The sequence below is a fragment of the Pleurodeles waltl genome, chromosome 5 (genome assembly GCF_031143425.1).
Source record: "Pleurodeles waltl isolate 20211129_DDA chromosome 5, aPleWal1.hap1.20221129, whole genome shotgun sequence".
NCBI lineage: Eukaryota > Metazoa > Chordata > Amphibia > Caudata > Salamandridae > Pleurodeles > Pleurodeles waltl.
In genome coordinates, this window is record NC_090444.1 from 1,488,508,107 (window position 1) to 1,488,527,857 (window position 19,751).

Consider the following 19,751-nt stretch of genomic DNA (forward strand, 5'->3'; position numbering starts at 1 on the left):
GCGTCGGGTGCAACTGCACCCGTCACACACCTGCAACACCGCCTGCTCCTTTCGGAGCCGGCTTCAGTGTTGCAGGCCGCTTTCCCGCTGGGCCGACGGGCGCTATATTGCGCCCGCCGGCCCAGCGGGAAAGTCAGAATGGCCCCATTGGTCTTTCAACCGCGGAGCGGCCATCTGGCGGTTCCCGCGAGGCGGGCGGCGACCGCCGCCCGCCGCGGTAGGAATGAGGGCCTATATGTCTCAATTCTGAGTCCTAGTACATTGCTATCACCTTTCACATTTTGAGTCTGCTAATCTACCAGTTCCATTACCAGAAACAGGGAAAAGTATGTCCATTTATTTCATCTTATAAAACCTCAAATCTTATCCAATTAGAACCAAATATCCTCCCGGTGGTGACAATAAAAAATACTTAGAAACATAAAAAGACAAAAAAGAGGCTTCAAAAAATATGATTAGAAATGAATTTTAAAAGACCAAACCCAACACATGTTTTTTGCAACAGAAACAGTAATCCAGTCCGTTCATCCAGGCTTTTCATTTTTAAAACGTGTGACTATATTACAATGGGTCAATGGAACCATCAAGAAGAAACAGAAACAATAAAGACAAGGATAAAGCAACAGTAAAGAAATATAGAGAAACATTTTTTTATGAAGACAAGAAACCAAAAACACAGAATTTTACTCACAAAGATTAAACATAAATTATGTATATAATTAAGCTAAGCAAATATTAAACCACATAACTATTTCTGTAAAAATGATGTTCTAATTATATTTTAGAAATATCAATCTTTTACTCATCTATTTAATTGTAATTGTTAGAACTCTTTTGTTCTCAGCAATACTGTCATAAAAATACAACCCCATCGTTCCTGTCCTAGTAATTATACTTTATTTTTGGCATGAGCCAGATCCTACAAAAAACTAAATTATTGTATATTGTGTTACCTGAAATAAAATAGTCCATATACTGGTGAAGGCTATGTTGCTAAGAGCCATATGTAACTGTATTATGACATATGGCAATAATCTCATTATTCCTTATTTTCTTCTCAAACCTTTTGTCAGTACTTAGCTAGCTCTCTACTTATTAAGGCAGTTAATATTTCCATAACTCTGGTATGTGAATCTGCAAAGGAGTTGAAAACCCCTCTAAATTATACTAAAATTAAACAATTCATTACAGCCCTCAAAAAAGATTATAATATACTAAGCAAACAAATTTGATATGTTGTTGGTCTCAATTATATACTTACTCCTCATAATATATTAGAAAGTAAAGAATCATTTTAGGCATTTCTTTTAATATTCAGATTTTCTCATTTTGTTTTATCCTCAACATGCAATATAAGAAAAGATCAGAATAAATAAGTTTTCGCTTTAATACTTCCAAATTACATGAGGCATTATAAACCTAAATATTACATTGACCCATTCACTCACCAATCTTAGTTGAGACATGATGTGTACCATTCCTTTCAGGAGAGTTAAAGTTGAGTAGTAAGTGGTACAATTCACTCATGACTTACAAACCAAAATGATACAATCTCTAATAAGATGAGAACATAGACATTTTTTTCTCTTCTGCTCCCAGATCTCATAAGGCATTTTAAAGCCAAATAACACATAAAGTAATCCACTCACTGAGTGAGCTAAAGGCATGATATCCCCCATCCTTACTGCAGAGCTAACCCTGAGTAGCAGAAAGCACGTGTGTGAGCTGGGGTTCCTATTGATAGTGGCTGTAATCTTGGAATTCTAATATGTGCATATCGCCACACTAGGAAACAATCTAACGGGATGTGGATCTCAGTGGTAATTTACACTTCAAATAATGGCTTTCTTGAGGGTGAAGGAGGCCATCTACATGGTCATTTATTTATGAGAACCACATATTTCCAATGTCCTTTTTTAAAATATTGAAATACATGTATTATATATTTTATGATTATGAATTATTAATTTAAACATGATTTTTATAAATCCTTAGGCTGACACCTAATTCGAATCCTGAAAGTATGGATCCTAGGCATCGATGGCCCCACTGCGCTGACTTTTTGTGTTTCTGAGGGTGTCCATCTAAGTTCTGTATGTTTAACCAAAAGATATAAAGAGCCCCACACACAACAAATGTCATCATATTTAACTCATTCTTAAGTTGAAATCTGAATTCAAAATGTTTGTAAAATGATTATTTGCTGTATTTGTCACAAAGAAAGTTATGATATTACTTTTATAACATTACACTCGAAAGAAAATATGTTTTTGAGAGAACATTAGGAACAGTATTAACAGTCTCTAAGGCCATTCATAAAAGTTAAATGACAAGCCAATATATTATAATAATATTAATATATCAATGTCTTTCTTAAACCATCATAAATTCAAGCATGATCCCATAAGATCTTAATTAGAAGCCGGTGTCAAGAAAAAATGAGATAATGTAGATATCATAATTCCATGAGTCTGAGAAGAAATGAAAAATGTTCCAGGTGAACTTCTAAAAGTACATTATCATGCGGATATGCACTATCATTATCATATATTTTTTATATTATTGCAACAGTGTTTTTCACAATCTTTTGTGTAATCTCAACGTCTCACAAATTTTACAGACGTGTACCAAGGGATTATCAGATAAAGAAGATATTACAGTTATTATGAGATCTTCACAAAGGTGTGCAACTCGTCATCCTGATATGAAGTCCATGAGTGGTGGCTTTTAATGTGAAAATCCGAAAGGTCTCAGTCATGTCTACTACCTTTGATATTACCTTTCAGTGGTTGCATTTTACTATTGTAATATGTTCAAATGTTTTCAGAATTAAAAGCCCAGATGAAGTGACTGGATTACTGTTTTCTTTGCAAAACATGTGTTGCCTTTGGTCTTGTCTTTTAACATGTATTTCTATGAAATTTCAAATAAAAATAGTCTTGATCTAGTTATGTTTTGGGAAGAGCCTATTTTGTGGCCTCTAGTTTGTCTTTTTAGGTTAAAGTAGGTAGAGCCTGAAAGGGGCACTACACTTCTGAGGCTTTGTAGATGATCCGATTCAGAGAATTGGTTTGTGTATACATTGATCCATACATATTGTCTACTTAAATCTTAAAAATGTAAAACCATAGTTGATACAGTGATGGATAGCAAGGCTGGTTCAATGTCCAGAAATGTGTTCCAGTGCTTTACAACTCCTAACTAATGTTTAGGGCTCAGGAAAGTAAATACAAATCTTTTCCTTTCCAGTTGAGGGAATTTGCCAATTTCGATTTTGATGTTTGGAGGAAAAAGTACATGCGTTGGATGAACCACAAGAAATCTCGTGTAATGGACTTTTTCCGGCGAATTGATAAAGATCAGGATGGAAAGATAACACGGCAGGAATTTATTGAAGGAATTCTCTCGTCAAGTAAGTATTATTGCAACAAACTTGTCAGATTTGTGATGTACTAATTTGCCATGCCTTGAATTAATGATAGAACATATATATTTAAGATGTTTCTGAATAGTTGCTGGGCTTAACTCCCTGGTAGCTTAAAATTAGTATTCAAAGTGTGTACCCTTGTGTATGCTTTCAATGAATAAAGGCACCTTGGCATGATTTACAATTGGAGTGAAATATCTTATGTTGAATCAAATACAGAAGCAAGAGTTTGCATGCATATTTTTAATTTCTTAATAGGACTAAAACTTTGTGTGACTAATGGTCGTGTTGCCTTGTCCATGTCTTTGGCAAAACATATAATTATCTAAGCTTCTTTTACTTTTATCTATCCTATGAAAAGCAAAGTCAAAAAATGCTTGCCTGTTTTCTTTTCATCTGCAGAGTTCCCAACCAGTCGATTGGAGATGAGTGCTGTGGCTGACATCTTTGATAGAGATGGTGATGGATATATTGATTATTATGAATTTGTCGCGGCACTACATCCTAATAAGGATGCTTACAAACCACTTACAGATGCTGATAAAATTGAAGATGAGGTATGACTTCTTTATGTCTGACCAACTCTTTTTTCTTTTGTGTGTTAGACTGTTATGCATAATTTAAATTCACCATCATGCTCTTTACAGGTGACGCGGCAGGTTGCTAAATGTAAGTGTGCAAAGCGATTCCAAGTTGAGCAGATTGGGGACAACAAATATAGGGTAAGTGATCACAACATCTTTCTTAATGACTTACTTTTGGTGTGGGCTAACACTGTAACATGGAACAATATCTTTCTGGTTATATTACCTGCTCTCAAAAAGTAAACTGTGCCTAGTTCCTGTTTTCTTTGTACATATCCAGTATTGCATTGGTGCCTTCTGTGAACATGAAAACAACTACACAAAACAACATTCTCCAAGATATGCATGAGTCATACAGCCACATACAGAGGAATATGTTCTCACGGAGGTCTGCGGAACAGGAGCCTCAACAGTTACCCCATGGTAGAGGATCTCATTCATGGTTCTTTAAAACAAAGCAGTCCATATAAAAATCAGTTGGTTTCAAAACCTCCTCAATACTATTTCATTGTATGATGCCTACTGATGTCAGTAGACCTTCTAAAGTTCCTTGGAATTTCTCAACAGTTTGAGAGGAGAACATCCCTCAATATTAGAAAGCAACACTAGGTCTGTTTAAAAGTTTAAATTGCTTACACACATTGAATGCTCTAAAAATGAAAGCAACTATATTTGGCCTTAAACTGCAGGGGAGCACAATGTTCTAGCTTTGTATCAATACCGTTGATGGCTGTTAAGAGATTTCAGGACCTTAATGAGGTCTTCCTTTTTTAAATTTCCACAGTTGCTGAATGTGTGCCAGGATATCTCTCCTGAGCTTATTGGCACAGGCAATTCAGCTTAATAAAAATGAAAAAAAAGTGTTCTCTTCCTTTTGTGACCAAGACAACTTATTCAGCGTAAGAAATGTACCCTTGGCACTTCATGAATAAGAAACATCATTGAGGATTGCAAACTTCTGCACAATACAAAAAATCTGTACGAAGTTCCTCTGGATTGTCTTTCAAGGTGGAGAAATAGGAGTAAGCATACACAAAGCCAGTGGTCAAAGTGTGTGGGATTGGAGGGGCATGATGTGCCCACACTTTTATGATTTATGAAACACCATTCCCCTACTTTTTGTAAAAGGACAACCATTCCGAGATGGTTAATTCCGACACTTTAAATGCCTCAGCTGAAGTGTCATTCAGTGAGTCTCCTTTGCGGTGAAGCAGAAGCCAGGCAGACACCTAAAGAAGTGTCCTCCCTGGGTGCCTGCTTGCCTGAAAGAAATGCAGCTGTGCACTATGAGTTAATCTGCAACTGTAAAGGATGCTTAAGAACCTGTACTTGCTTTAATTGACCCAACCAATCAAGCTTTGTGGTGACAGAGATTTTTGTTTTTTAGTAGTAGTGCAAAGAGTTAACAACTGGGCTGTGCAGTGCATGCTTTAATTGTACTTGCATTTATATAGCATTTAGAGGTGTTGAAGGGACTGCAATGTAAAACAAATTGCGTTACGTACACTCTGGGCATTACTAAAATCTATATTTTGGAAGCACCATTTTATCTTAAACATTTTGCACATTTTGTAGCAGCCTATCTGGTTCTGTGTGTAATGCAAGTTTAAAATAATGAATTACATTTTCACAGTGCTTTTTGTAACCTCGAAGCACTAAAAATACAAGTAACTTTTCTCCACTGCACCAGCCAAGACAATTCTGTGGCTCAATGGATACACGTAGACCTCTAAAGTGCATTAACTAATAGAGGGTACTAATGTAGTATAGTGCATTTCCCAGTGAGCAACAACTTATTGAAATTTATTTTTCAATTCAGCTGCATGTTATTATACCTCACAATGAAAGACAAAAAAAAATCTTACAGAATATTTTATTATTTTTTAGCCACACCTTTGACCCCACCCCCACACTCACTGACCCCGCCCCCTCTGCATGCCGTATCTCAGTTCCCGTACTTTTCTTGATGCACTTTGACCACTGCACAAAACCCGTGTGTGTTGTGAGACTAGCGGGCACACATCTGAAGTTTAGAAGAACAATACAAAGGTAGTTGATACACTGATGACCGTATCTTTTTAAAGGCTTCATACACAGATTTTCAGTTCTCTCATCATACTCGATGATTAGCAAGCATTTGAGGATATAAAAGTGCTAAACACACAAAAGCAGTGACAGATAGACTTACTATTAAGGAAGTACCTTAGATGCCATCATATCAGTGAAGAAGTTGTTTAAATGGGTCCTTGGATTTTCAAGGATTTAAATAGTATGAATCACCTTTTCACCACTATCTTTAATGACTACATCAGAATTGCATGGTGGCTTGGGTTTGTCTTGACAGTATCATAGTGCTGCAGAGTGCTGAAATGAGCCAGTCACTCTTATGCGCTTTGTGGTTTCAGTTGTGTTTTCAAAAAGACAAAAGGCTGGCATTGTCCTGCCTGGCCACTATTATGGTTTTCTTACTGAGATACCTACTTAGCCACATGTGAAGTATTCTGCTGGCACAATAATTTACATTTTGTTTACAATTTCTACATGTTATTTATTCAGGGTATTTTTATTTTGATTACCTAACCCTGAAGTACAGCAGAGCATAATGCTTACACCCTCATTACAAGTTTGGTGGATTAGGGTGGGATTTTACCACTGGGAAATATATACATATATATATATATATATGCAGTGGGCCCTGCCATACATTTTAAAGATATTGCAAGTCACCATGTAAAGGAAAAAGGCTGAAAGGAAGGTTCTTTTATAACATTATAGAAATCAGAGGTTACTTGCAATACCCTTTTAGTGTAAAGCAAAAAGGTATTTTGTTCTTTGTAATACATGAGCACACCATCAACCTACTGACAAACCACTTACATCCTTATTGATTTGTTCTTTCATGTTCATTGCGGGTAAGAAGAAAAACAGAATCTGTACTATGAAGTGTCACATCATAAAGCAATTACTATTTTTTGCAAAAAGATATTAGAATAACTTTAATGTTAATCAGATTAAAATGCTACTGTTCACATTGAGTAAAAACATGCAGCAGTTCTGTCTTTGTGGTAATGACCTATAATATGAACAAAACAAACATGTTGCCAATAATAACTCCTTTCTAATGATCTAGAAAAACATATCAGAAGAAGGAAAAGTCAGGCCATGTTTTCCTTGTTTAAACTGCAGCTGTAATTATGCTCCCAAGACCTGCCTTTCACCTTGACTGCCGGTTCTGGCAGGAGGAATTGTGAAGTCAGAACTCAACTGTAATAAATCATTATAGATGAGCAGTTACATTATTGCTTTATTATTGGTGACTAGAGATGTCATAAAGCATCTTTAATAAGGAAATTAGAGACAGGGTTTCATACAAGAATAGTAGGATCCCATGTACAGTGTTTAGTGTAGTACCTTTCATCAGTTCCTGTGTGAGGTACAGCAAGTAGAGGCATTTGACAAACTTCAAGTTCAAGCAGGCGAATAATCCCGAATAACCATTTGTGGTGGTCTTGATTTGCTGCACACATTTATGAACATGTGGGTAGTCCCATCTAACTCCTACATTTATTTTGTTAAAAATAAAACATAAATTGACATATCCGGTTTGTTAACAGAAGTATTACTTAACTATATTTATGTTCCATGGTGCTTGCTCCTCTTGCATGTTTTACCCCTGGTACAACTGTGTATATTGTGTATATTTTCTTTACATAGTGTTGCTGTAATTTCAGCATTAGCCACTAACACAAGACTGGCAGAACATTTTCCGGAAGTAAACTTCATTGTCATTTTACTGGAAGGAAGGTGGAATGCTTTTCTTTAAATCGAGAAGTAACGAGAGGGTCCTTTAAATTCAGAATGGAATGTAACTCTTGCTTTACCCAATGTCTCAGGCACATTTTTGTTGACATACGTAGAAAGGGTGTAGAGATGGCATGCATTTTCTTGAGAAAAGAAACCCTAGCAAACATTGTGAATAAGACCTAAGCATGTATTATTGGATCTCAGAGAAAACAGGGGCAGCTAATCTAGCATCAAATCTAAAAGATGTGAATGCCACGAGCATGCCGCAAATCACTTAGCTAATTCATGGGAAAAATGTTGATTTTAAAATGTGACCACAAATCTAATAGTACAACCAAAATGCCAGAAGAACTAAATAGAACAGCAGAGATAGTTCTGTTTCATGTAGCTATTTTTCTGATCTTGCTTTGAGCTGAAGACCAACTCGATGACCAAAAACTTGCATTACCATAGTTTCCCTTGTTGTACCCAGAGCCTTCTCTGGATAAGTTCTAGGTTGCAACTTAAAGGCCAGTGTTTGCACTCATTGGAGCAACTCCTTGTTCTCTTCATGTGATTCATTTAACATATCCTAGTGAGGTACGATATGTGTTGTAGTGGAAATAGTGACAAGATCAACAAGATACGTGAGGGCAACCTGAGTAGAGTTGTCTTTCTCAATTTGCCCTTGTTACATCAAAACCCCAGTGTGGTAAATAAGGTTTTTCTGTGATTGCTGCTGACAGGTTACTCATATTGACAAATAGAAACAAGTGGCAGATGTGGCTACTGTTAACTGTGGACATCAAGAAGTTGGACTTGGTTGGTTGATTTGCGCAAATTTGTGAAGCTAGCCAACAAAGAAGCAAGGGGCAGAAAATAGGACATGGTTGAAACTACCCTTTAGGTACTAAATGTGACAGGGCTGGTCAAGCTAAAAGCAACAAAGCCCTGCCTTACTCTGAGGCACAATATGAGTGAATTGAAGTTGTGTATGTAGGGTAATTGAAGTTTGCACTTTACATGGAGAGCGCAAAGGTATCTAATAAATGAGTTTGTGGTCCAGGGGCATAATGCACACATATATGCTGGATTTGGGGTACACAATTTTCCGGGTATATTTAAATGTATAGTGATAAGTAAGTTTGCTTTCAACTAATTTTATCTTTTCCATTTTCTATTTCATGTCAGTTCTTCCTTGGAAATCAGGTATACAATAATAGAGTGTGCTTTGATGTGTTTAACAATGTTTTTCTTATAATCATTACAGCTTGCTATTTGTTTTCGTCTTCCAATCTTTAGCTTATTAATTGATTTGGTTTGCTACATTTCTGCTCATACAAAAACAATCACAAAAGGGTTTCTGCTTTCGGTTTCTTTTTTGCGATTTGTGTTTTGCTGATATTACTTTTAAAGTCACCAAATAAGGCACTGGAAGGCTCAGTAATTATTGTGCTTTTCTCATGAAAGCAAAGATCAATGCATTTTACTGTAATTATGCACGTTCCCTCCAGAATTAATATAACAGAGGCACATTACATCATGTAAGAAAGGACAGAGGTGAAAATAATTATACATTATTAGGTGGTGGTGGAGGGGCAGATATTTTGTGTTTCTGTGTACTTGAGCGTTAAATAGAAATACGATTTTTTCTTCAGATACAGCCAACAGGACCTTAACTAATTTGAGGCACTGTAACACTTCAGCTGCAAACCCTCTGCTCTGAGGAAAGGTCTTTACATAGACTTGCTCTGAGGAAGAGAAAAATGTGGTGGGTCGAATGCCTGATTTAATCTTAGTCACTGCTAATTACTTGGGTTGCGTGCTAGTCCATTGGAATTTGCCCACACAGGAACTATCTCAAGCTACCAGGCTTGATTCCCTTCGAACCAGAGCCAAACCAAACCTAGACTATGTGAGCCTTGTTAGTAAAATGTAGCTTCAGTGCTATTGTACGGTGAGCTTATGAACCACATATGGGCATACCTGTCCCATGGAGAGTGTCACACTAAGAAAAATGAAAAGGTAATGGGTAGAATGCCAGTGGAAATTCACTGGTAATTGATACCCAAGTCACCTGTGTAGTAGAATAAAAAAGCATGCACTGTTTGCCCCCTGCTAATTACAAAAGTAGACCTGAAATACAAGGATAAAACCCTTGGTAATCTCTAAATGACAACCCTAGCGTCAGTCATTGTGCTGCCGCTGATCCATGCCGGGTATCATATTAAGTAACTGGATGACGCACAAATGCCCAATTTCGCTGCTTCTGAAGGGTTGGCAGATCTATGCTCATTGGAAAGCTCTGGGGTTGATTTTCAACCCATAGGGGCCCATGTTATGAACCTCAAGTGCTCCTCAATGCCTCTTGGCAGAGATTTGTTTCCTATTTGTGTTTAACTAAGATAACTATTGCAGTTTTCCTTCTACTCTGAGAAGGTCAGCTGGACTATTAAGAGCATATTGCTGTATTAGTCTGTGAGACAGTGGAATGGAATGTTGTGTTGACCTTGGGAATCAACTATCCTTACAAATATCTGAAATGTGGTGCTCTACTTGTACTCCAGCAATCTCTGCTTAAAATGTTTCAAGCATGCCTGGACAATTCTGAAAAATGTGCCACTGTTGCTGTCTCCATAGATAATACTCTCTTGTCCAGTTTTGTCTCCATGACTTTAAATCATTTTGTCTTCATGAATTTAAATCATTTTAATATGAATTATAGAATGTTTTAAATAAATAGGTTACTCAATAATATGGCTGCTTAAGGCATATTGAATAAAATGACAAAAGCATTGAGCCAATCCTCTATCTAGCCAATCCTCTAGTGCCAGGAACTTCGTTAGAGGACCCTCTTAAAAAGGGTTAACTCTGATTTAGCTATCTCTCAAAGTTCCTTGTTATTTGGTATCTTCAAGTAATGTCCCTTCATTCTTTTCATCTCACTTGTTTGATCATCATTACATCACTTTTCACAAACATGCAAAAGGTTGTGCCACACTATGGGGTATTCAACCTTTTAGGTGTTTGTTGCATTTGCTGTGCCACATGCCACGCTGCTTGCAAATTTTCATTCAGAAAGTAATTTGAGCTTTATGCCAACTAATACCCCCTTCGGACCTTTGAGGTACAAAAATATAAATTTTCTAGTTCTGTCAGATTGAAGTAAGCTTTACTTTGTATTTAAATGCTGTGAAATTGGGTTACTTTCTTCTTTATTACAGTGTTTACAGTGACCCAATGGAGCCTATTCACTAAAAAGAAGTTGATCCACCCTTGTGTTTTTAAATTTTATGTTCGAGTGCAGTTTTGCTCCTTTGTGGAATTCATTAACCGCTCATGAAATCCACACTCCACACAGGGGAATGGATTCCTAGTGCAAATGCACCCCATACCCCATAGAAAGGATATTTACACCAGCACGTCCAGGCTGGACAGAGGAATGAAGGTAGATTTGTGAATGGCCACAACCGTACTTGTTTGTGGGCATTCACAAACTTCCAAGACTAAGCACACCTTTCGATTTCCTGGGAATGGCCTGAATCCCACCCCTTCAGTGGGGTTTATAGGTGTGGAGATGTCTACACTCTTAAAATGTTTGACGCCATCCAAGAATTAATTTGTGAATTCTTGGAAGATGTAGCTGTGAAAAATTCAACCTTTAACGTATGTTAACAGCTGAGTTTACTTTTATTAATGTGCCCCACTCTATTTTATTAGCTTGAAAGGTCACAGAGCAGAATTTTTGGTCAGTTTGGTTGGCAAACATTAATAATATAAATTGGGCAACTGGTAAATATTTTCACTGTGACATGTTAGAAAACCGGAGGTGCACATCACAAGATGAACATAAACCCCTGCCATTCTTTGTGTTTCTTGTGTGCAGTTTGGTGACTCCCAGCAGCTTCGGCTTGTCCGCATTTTACGCAGCACTGTCATGGTTCGTGTCGGAGGCGGGTGGATGGCACTCGATGAGTTCTTAGTGAAAAATGATCCATGTAGAGGTAAGCTAAATATGTCCTAACTAAATAGTTGTCTTTATTGCAGCACTGGACTCATCAGTGGCACATTTGAAGGTTACAAGGAGCACACTGGTGCTATGCTTTCCCCAAGAGGTGCATGCATGTTCTTAACCAACGGACCAAGAGAATCAAGTTCAGAAGCCTGTATGTTCTAATACTTGAGTACTCTCTGACAGCCTTAGAAGGCTGTAACAGTCTGGTTTTCCACATATACATTAAATATGCGTTCACTTCTATTCTATTATGTGTGGTAATCTTAAATGCTCTAAATGTATTTATCCATGGTGTATGCAGAATGAGCTCTCTAAGTAATATTCATTAGGCGGGTCACTGCTTGCATCTCCCTTCAATTGGCTGCTTTTACATGGATGGGGGCCTGCAAGGAACAGCAGACCACCATCCCTGTGAAAGTATGTCAAAATGGATGTGTTTTTAAAGCAGCCTGCGTTTCTTAAAGGAAACGTGGTTGCTTTAAAGAAATATTTTCCATTTTCTGAAACTTGTATGAGAGCATGCAGTGACTCCTTAGACCAATGCCTGCTCTCCCTGAAACTGCCACTATGATTCTCAAGGGGAAAGGGGTCCAAAGACAAGCCCCTTTAATTTGCAAATCAGTCACCACTGCATCTTGGAAGTCAGTAACTGGTCAGTGATTTGCAACTGGAATTGTGGCAGCAGCCCATTGAAACATAGGTTACTGAATTGCAATTTAGAAGGGCCGCTCCAAGCCCACCCCTTCCAAATTGCAAATTGGTAATCATTTCTAAACCCATTTAGCTATACATTTTCAGAATTGCTCAATGAATTTAGTACATTAGACAAAGGATTTTGTTGGTTGCAAACCCTCTGATTTAGGGAATCAGAGGGTTTGTGACCAGTAAAAACATTTTTATACCTGGTCTGAATTGTTTTGATTTGTCATGACTAGATTGTGGGTTGGGGTGGGTTTGAGTTGAAATGGTGGGAATTTTTGACCATTGAATTTGCTTCTATACTAGAATCAGATTTTGATAAAGCCATGTAAAATATGAACAGTTTGTCAATCTCAGTACCTTTGAGGATGATGGTAATATGAAAGCCAAGAAGGATAATGGCTGCCTCAGTATTTAGTGACCACACACCACTATTATTTTGGCCAGAACAAATCATTATATGACTTACAGAGGAACCATTCAGAGACAGTGCAAAACTGCTAAGCTACAGCTACTCTTTCCTAACACCCAGTCACCCTCTTCCAAGAACACTAGCTGGAAAGCCACAAACACTGATGGTGGGGCATCTTGATGTTTCTCCCAGAAAGGTGAGATAGACTTTGTTGAAGAAGAAGCAACCTTTTTAGAGTTAGATGATTTCCCCACCCTCAAACTATTTTGTCTGCAGGATAGGGTGATTTTTTACCCCCATTGAATTCCACTGGATTTTCCGTAACTATGAAGCTGATTGTCTTTCATAGCATAAGCTAGCAGCAGGGTCTATTTCCATAGACACTTTGCCCCTCATTACGACACTGGAGGTCAGGGGCACGGTGGCCACTGGAGGGACTGACGGTGCTAATCCATCAGGGCAGCGCTGCAAGTAGCACCGCTCTGGGAATTACAACACCCTCTCTGCCAGCTTTTTCATGTGGTTGCACTGCCAGGTAAAAGCTGGCGCAGACGGAGTGCAGGGGTCCCCAAGGACAGCCACGTCGCTCTTTTCACTGTCAGCGGCAAACTTGTAATAGGGCCAGCGGGAAGGTGGCCGCATTGACGGCAACCTGACCGTGGGAGTTTGGCGGGTGGCCTTTTCCGCCCGCTATACTCGTAATGACCCCCTTTATGTCCTACATAGTCCTACATAATCTTTCAATATTGACATATACAAACTACAGCTGTCTGCCTCAGCTGTAGTTCCCCAGACCTCACATCTAAGAGTGACTATATTTTGAATTGAGGAGAAAAAATGTGTTAAAATAGAAAGCTGCAATTCAGCTATTTGATTGCTTGTTCACTTGTTTCTGTTTTGTATTTCACCTTCAACTGCATTCTAAGAGAAGGGTTGACAACTGTAAAGACATAATGTAGCGTAAGCTACCATAATCTGAGATAAGTTCATCAACTACTGACTCTTATATAGGAGGCGTATACCAAAATGAGGTGTAGAATATATTTGTATATATCCCAAAGCATCCTATGAAATTAACACCAAAATAAATGTAGAAAAAAGAAATACAGTGTACAGCCTATTAATAACAAACTTTTAACAGATGCAAAGAGTACACAGGCATAAAGACCTTTGAAAGAAACTTGGCAACTTTAAGAGATTTCATGTCCACCCTCTTTTGTTTCTTATTTCTGAGGTCTGGGCAAGATCAAGTTTGTGCTGTATTGAAGCGTGGGCATGTGACCATTTACTATAGTTTGAACTTGTTAGTTAATGAGCACTCTGTTTGTGATTTTTTGGTCACTTTAAATTGTTCCTAACACCAATCAAATGATTTAAGGCAAATATCCCATAAATTATAAGAATGACTCAGCTCTGCATTGCTTAGAGTTTCACATTGTTCTATTTAATTTTAATGCATTTGTGACTTTAAAGCTCAGCAATAGCTCTGTAAGAGAATGGAACACTTTATACATAGTTTTCGACTGATATGTGCCTCCTTTTGCAAGTGCAGGGATGACAGGTATTAAAAGGTGGTGGTATATGCAATACATTATAATGGGATGGGTTGGGTAACAACAGTGCAGAGAAGCTGGTGCCTGCAGGACAGATGATGAATTAGTCTAGAGATTTGAGGTGTTGTAGAGGAGCCAATAGGAACAGAGTTCCTTCTTTAAGGTCTGAATATGGAAGACTGAGACTCTCCCAGCTAGACGATTTTGTGATTCCTGAAGGTAAAGTATACATTAACAGGTTTGTCTTCTAGTGGGGCAAAGGTAAGAGGTGTGACTGAATAGCTCAGGACTAATGAAGAACTGAAGCATGGTTTTTGCCTTGAGGCTTTCTAATGTACCAAGTCTTCTAGGTGCGTTGCTGCACCATATACAGACATCTCATAACCTTTGACATCTATAGATTTCCCATAAATTCCTAGAAAGATATGTTTGTCATCATCAAAGAGGTACAATGGACTGCACAGCTCCCCATCAGCTATGCCAGTGGGCACTTCTGTAGGTTGAAGAGTAAAGTTCCAGGTACTCTGCAACTGATGTATAATCAAGTAGATATAACTAAAGTTGCACTGCGATTTGCGAATCTGGCCTTATCATTGGCGAGGAGGCTTATAGTGCAACAATGGAAATCCCTGACAGCCCCGAGGTTAGAGAAATGGCAGGACACAGTTACCTGCTGGGGACTTGTGGAGACTAATGCTCTTCGTCAAGAGGCATGCCACAGTCTCCGCCAAAAGCCCATCTCCCTGAGATTGGATGCACTTTTATATGGGTGTAAAGCACAGGATATGCACCCTGACTACCCAACTTTAGCAAATAATTTGTGATTCTTCCTGATGTACTTGTTCCGTCAACCCCCATTACACCTTGTGAGCCTGTCTACACTGCTGTGGGTGATTGATAATTAAAGCTGGTGGCTTGGTTGACTCCTTTCCCTCCCCTGTCCATCCAGATGTAGTACTTATCTTCGCCTCCCCTTCTATGCTCCTCCTTATTTCCCCTTTTGTGTGATGATTCATATTTGGATGTCCTAGGTTAGGCGACATGGCCATTCGGTTGGGAGGGTGGAGGGGGTTAGAATTTATTGTTATTTAATTGCATTACCACAATGGCTTGCAATATTTCTGACTGGATCAGAGATCACTGTAACATCATAGGCCTCATAACTGTCTTCCTATATCAACCGATACTCTAAACATAGCCATGTCCTAACAAAATACAATAAAGTTTGTGTTAAAAATTAGTGGATGTAAAACTGCCCACAGTGATATGTTAAGCTCTCCCTGTCAGAGAAGTCTCAGTCCAGATCAGTGATGTCCAGTGCTCTGGTCCAGTAATCAAGATGGAGACTGTGACCTACCAGTCCGACACCATTTCCCAGATCCAGCTGCCCATAAATGCAGGTGCAGTGCTTCTTAGCAGTTGTAAGCCTGACTTTCTGTATGTCAACCATTCCCCACCTTCATTTTCGACTGGATATGATCTATCACCATTTAAAAAAAAAACATACTGATAAAAAGTTTAATGTAGGTATATGTTTAGTGAGTAGCCATGGTTAACTTTATCCCCTTAGGAAACGGGATGAATGCTGCTTGTTCCATGTTCAAGACTGAAGAGAAACATTTACTATGCTCTTTAGATTTTACTGCAAGACTGGAGGCTTATCATCATGCATGCAACCCTTTATTTACCACTACCTGCAGCAATTAACAGTTGCACAATATGTCATCAAATCATTAAATAGGGCACTTAACCAGTATGTAATAATCCTCCAACATTTTGGCTAGGATCATTGATGTGGCCTAGGAGGCACACTGCAAAGGAGTGAAAGTTGACGTAGCACTCCTGGAAAACTGGAGCTAAGGAGCAATATGTTTTTTGTGGTGTGTCAAATCAGCTCTTTTAGCTGATTTAGCTAATAAAAAGCATGTAGTGCAGACCGAGTGGTCTCTTATTTGGGGAAGGATTTGTCAAAAACATTGGCAAGTGTGTTTGTATAGTCATGGCTCTTGGTACGGCTCAGAATTCAATTAGTACAGTTTTAAATTAATGGTTATTTTGCAATGACCAGGGAAGGGGATGCTTCCCTGGCTGAATGTTCAACAAGATCTCACTATTAGTAACACGGGTGAGGTGCTTTTTGAGAATTTGAGTCTGAGACTAGATTTTTCCTTCAGTGGGAATGGTCAAACCGAGGTCCATAGGCAAATTGCAACACGTGGGACAGCAAGGTAGGTATGAGCATTCATACTTGTTTATCTTTGAAAAAAGATAAAGTTTATTTATTGAGGAGTAAATAAAAATCACAAGCAAAAGCTGGGCTTTAACATCAGTTCAAGGTTAGACAATAGCATCTGTTCTGATCCCTGAGCAATTCAAAGAACCCAGCGAGTTAACTTTTTTAGAGAAGGAAAAAGGTATCTTCGAGAGAGGGAAGTACAAATGATTATGTAGTTGAACAATTTCTTGTTCATGGCTCAAGATCAAGTACACAGAGCAGTGCATATTTTGGTAGATTTGCGTTTCATTGTCAACAAGGAGAAATGTGTGTCCTTGTCAGGTTTTGGAGTTCTTGGGTTTCTAAGTGGGTACTGTTCAAGCGACTTTGAGACTGCATTGTCGGAAGGTAGTGAAGATACATGCAGAGTTAATGTGGTTGAGAAAAGAGAAAACAATTACCTTGTTAGGTTTAGCTCAAGTGCTTTGTCTGTTATATTCCTCAGTACATGCAGGTCCCGGGTGCTACCCATTAAAGGACACCTCAACATTTGAAACCTGTGAGCTTATTCAGAGCAATGTGGGATTACGTGTTTTTGACAGAGGATGTATTATTGTTGGAGCTCTCAGCAGTGGAAGCATTTCTCCAAGACTGGATGAATCTGGAGGGTAATACTTTGCACCATTGCTATGATTCAGACAGTTCTAATAAAAGTGAAAAGATGGGTGTCATTTGGTGTTGATAAGTCCTTTGTGGGCTTGACCGGCATGGCTTCCAAAGGTTTTAGAATTAGCAGTGAAGGAACCTTAGTTAATTTTACCTCATCAGAGGAAGCTTTTAGGGCCAGGAGGAGAGGAGCATCTCCTGGTGGAGCCAGAAGACCTGAACCTTCATGCTTGGAAGATATCCGGGATTGCCAAAAATGTGATGGCCTTTTGGAAGAGACTTTAGGTGTGCTCAGCTCAGAGAATCATGAACACTTGGAAATAGGAAGAGATACCAGGACGCTTGTTGGGTACATTAGTGCTTTGCAAGGGATTTGAATACCACAGAAGAGTATGTGGTAGAGTTGTCAATTTTCTTTCTGATTTTTTTTCTAAAGTTTTTTGTTAGGATTGATTAACTGCTACTGGTCCGGAGTCGCTGGTGGACACTGTTGGGTAAATGTAAGTTCAGTCAGAATTCATCTGTTATTTTCTGGGGTCGTGAAGTGCATTAGGCTAAGAAAGCTGAGAGTTACAAAGTATAACTCTGTGTGGGGTGTAAATTTAATTTTTAGGCTTTTTGAAAAGTGGCACGTGAATGGATATTTAACTTTGCAACAGTTGTCATGTACGTTAGCATCATTGTTATGTCGTCTCTCATTTAGGGGAGCATCGGATGTTTGTGCTATGTATATAGATAACAAGTTTGTTACCTATGTTCTAGATGAAGTGTTGCTTTTAATTTTGTGATGAACAAAACGTTCTCCATTTTATTTTAATCAAAGTTTTAGGTAGAATTCTAAATTATGTGTAGTTGCGTGTTTTTGAAATATGAGAAAAGAAAGATTGAATTTCGGTTGGATGGGGTTTATTAGTTGCCTTTGTTGATAGGAAGCATCATATGCCAGTACTACTTGCAACAATTGCTAAATGGGTGCTTTGTGTGATGGATGAGGCTGGTATGGGCCTGGAAAGATTTGCAACACATTCCGCTTGAGGGGCTATGGCTAGCAAAGACTTCAGGCACGACCGCATTTGGATAACATTTTAGGAGCAGCAGATTGGTCGAATGCAGGCATTTTTGTGTAATTTTACTTGAAGCCTGTTGCAGGTGTGGTGTTAAATAGGCTTTGATGGCGTAATGATGTCCTCTAATTTTGGACTACAGGAAGGAGAAACAGAGAAGTGAAATCAATTGTATCAAAACAGATGCTATGGAGCAGGTCCTATAGAGGAAGGCTTGGAATGTTGCGGGATTATTTTATGCTGCTTATGTGTTCTAGTTCTAGATCTTATGATGTCATGTAAGGCTTTTAATTGCTGCAGGAAATGGCAAATAAACGGTTATATGAATAATGCTAACCTCCATGTTGTTAATAAAATCCAGGTTCCCCTGACGCCTCGTTTGGAGAATCTACATTTGCTGCCACTACTTAAATATATTTGCATAAATGAGGCATTGCAAATATCCTCTGATGACAACAAAGCTGACTCAAGAATTTACTGTCTGCTTGGTAAAAACACACAAAGTTATTAAAATGCTTTGTTTTATCTGTTATTTGATGTTCTTGAGCTCCCAATATTTATGCTCATCTCGAAGTAAAGCTTTAATTTTGAATTTGCTTCATCAAGCTAAACAGCCTGGGGGTCACACCGTTCCTGCAAGGGGACGATTTAATTGGTTTATTCTGAGAGTGTTACCATTTGTTTTAAAAAAAATAAACAGCGCATTGCAACAGTCTTCTTTGTGAGTTAAAAAATATATTTTTTTTGCTAGCAGAATCAGCATATTGTACTTTGTGTGCTGTTTTGTACTGATTTTTATTCAGTGCCAATTTTTAAGCAATGTCCTGTTAGTTTCTTTATTTCATTGTGGGTAAACTATGCGTTTCTGCTATAAACATAGCCCCACATTTATGGGCATTGTGGTGCAGGGCAGGACAGCAAGTCACCTTGTTGTGCTGCCCTGAGTCACAGGGAAAGGGCAGGAATGTGTCCTATTAATCCAATACAGTGAATTTCTGTCCTTTCTGTCTGTGCTGGCACCCTTTTGTATGCCTAGCGCCAACACAGACACCCTTGCACCATGGTGCAAGGGTGCCTGCTTTCCATGCAGAATTGATTTTGTTGAGGAAGAGGCACCTTCCTGCACAAAAATAATCCTGCAAGACTTTTTCCTCTTTCTTTGTGTGCTGCAGCATGCAGCATACATAGAAAGGGGGAGAAATAGAGACATTGCTCCTTGATGCACCTTACCTGGGGAGGCATAGGACTTTGGCACGTTCCCAAGTTTACCAGGGTTGGTAATTATGTGAATGCATCAAAACCAACTAGCATACAGCTCCCATGGAACGCCTCC

The 19,751-nt window shown here is 38.6% G+C and overlaps 1 protein-coding gene across 9 annotated transcripts in view; it reads left to right on the forward strand.

Annotated features, from left to right (window-relative positions):
• Positions 1 to 19,751, forward strand: part of DST (dystonin) — a 1,789,835-nt gene that overhangs the window by 1,750,546 nt on the left and 19,538 nt on the right. For all 9 annotated transcript variants that reach the window (XM_069235771.1, XM_069235778.1, XM_069235775.1 and 6 more), the window contains 5 exons: positions 3,250 to 3,412; positions 3,830 to 3,984; positions 4,075 to 4,149; positions 8,986 to 9,003; positions 11,681 to 11,798. In XM_069235771.1, coding sequence (XP_069091872.1) covers positions 3,250 to 3,412; positions 3,830 to 3,984; positions 4,075 to 4,149; positions 8,986 to 9,003; positions 11,681 to 11,798 — 529 coding nt within the window. The remainder of the gene's footprint in view (positions 1 to 3,249; positions 3,413 to 3,829; positions 3,985 to 4,074; positions 4,150 to 8,985; positions 9,004 to 11,680; positions 11,799 to 19,751) is intronic.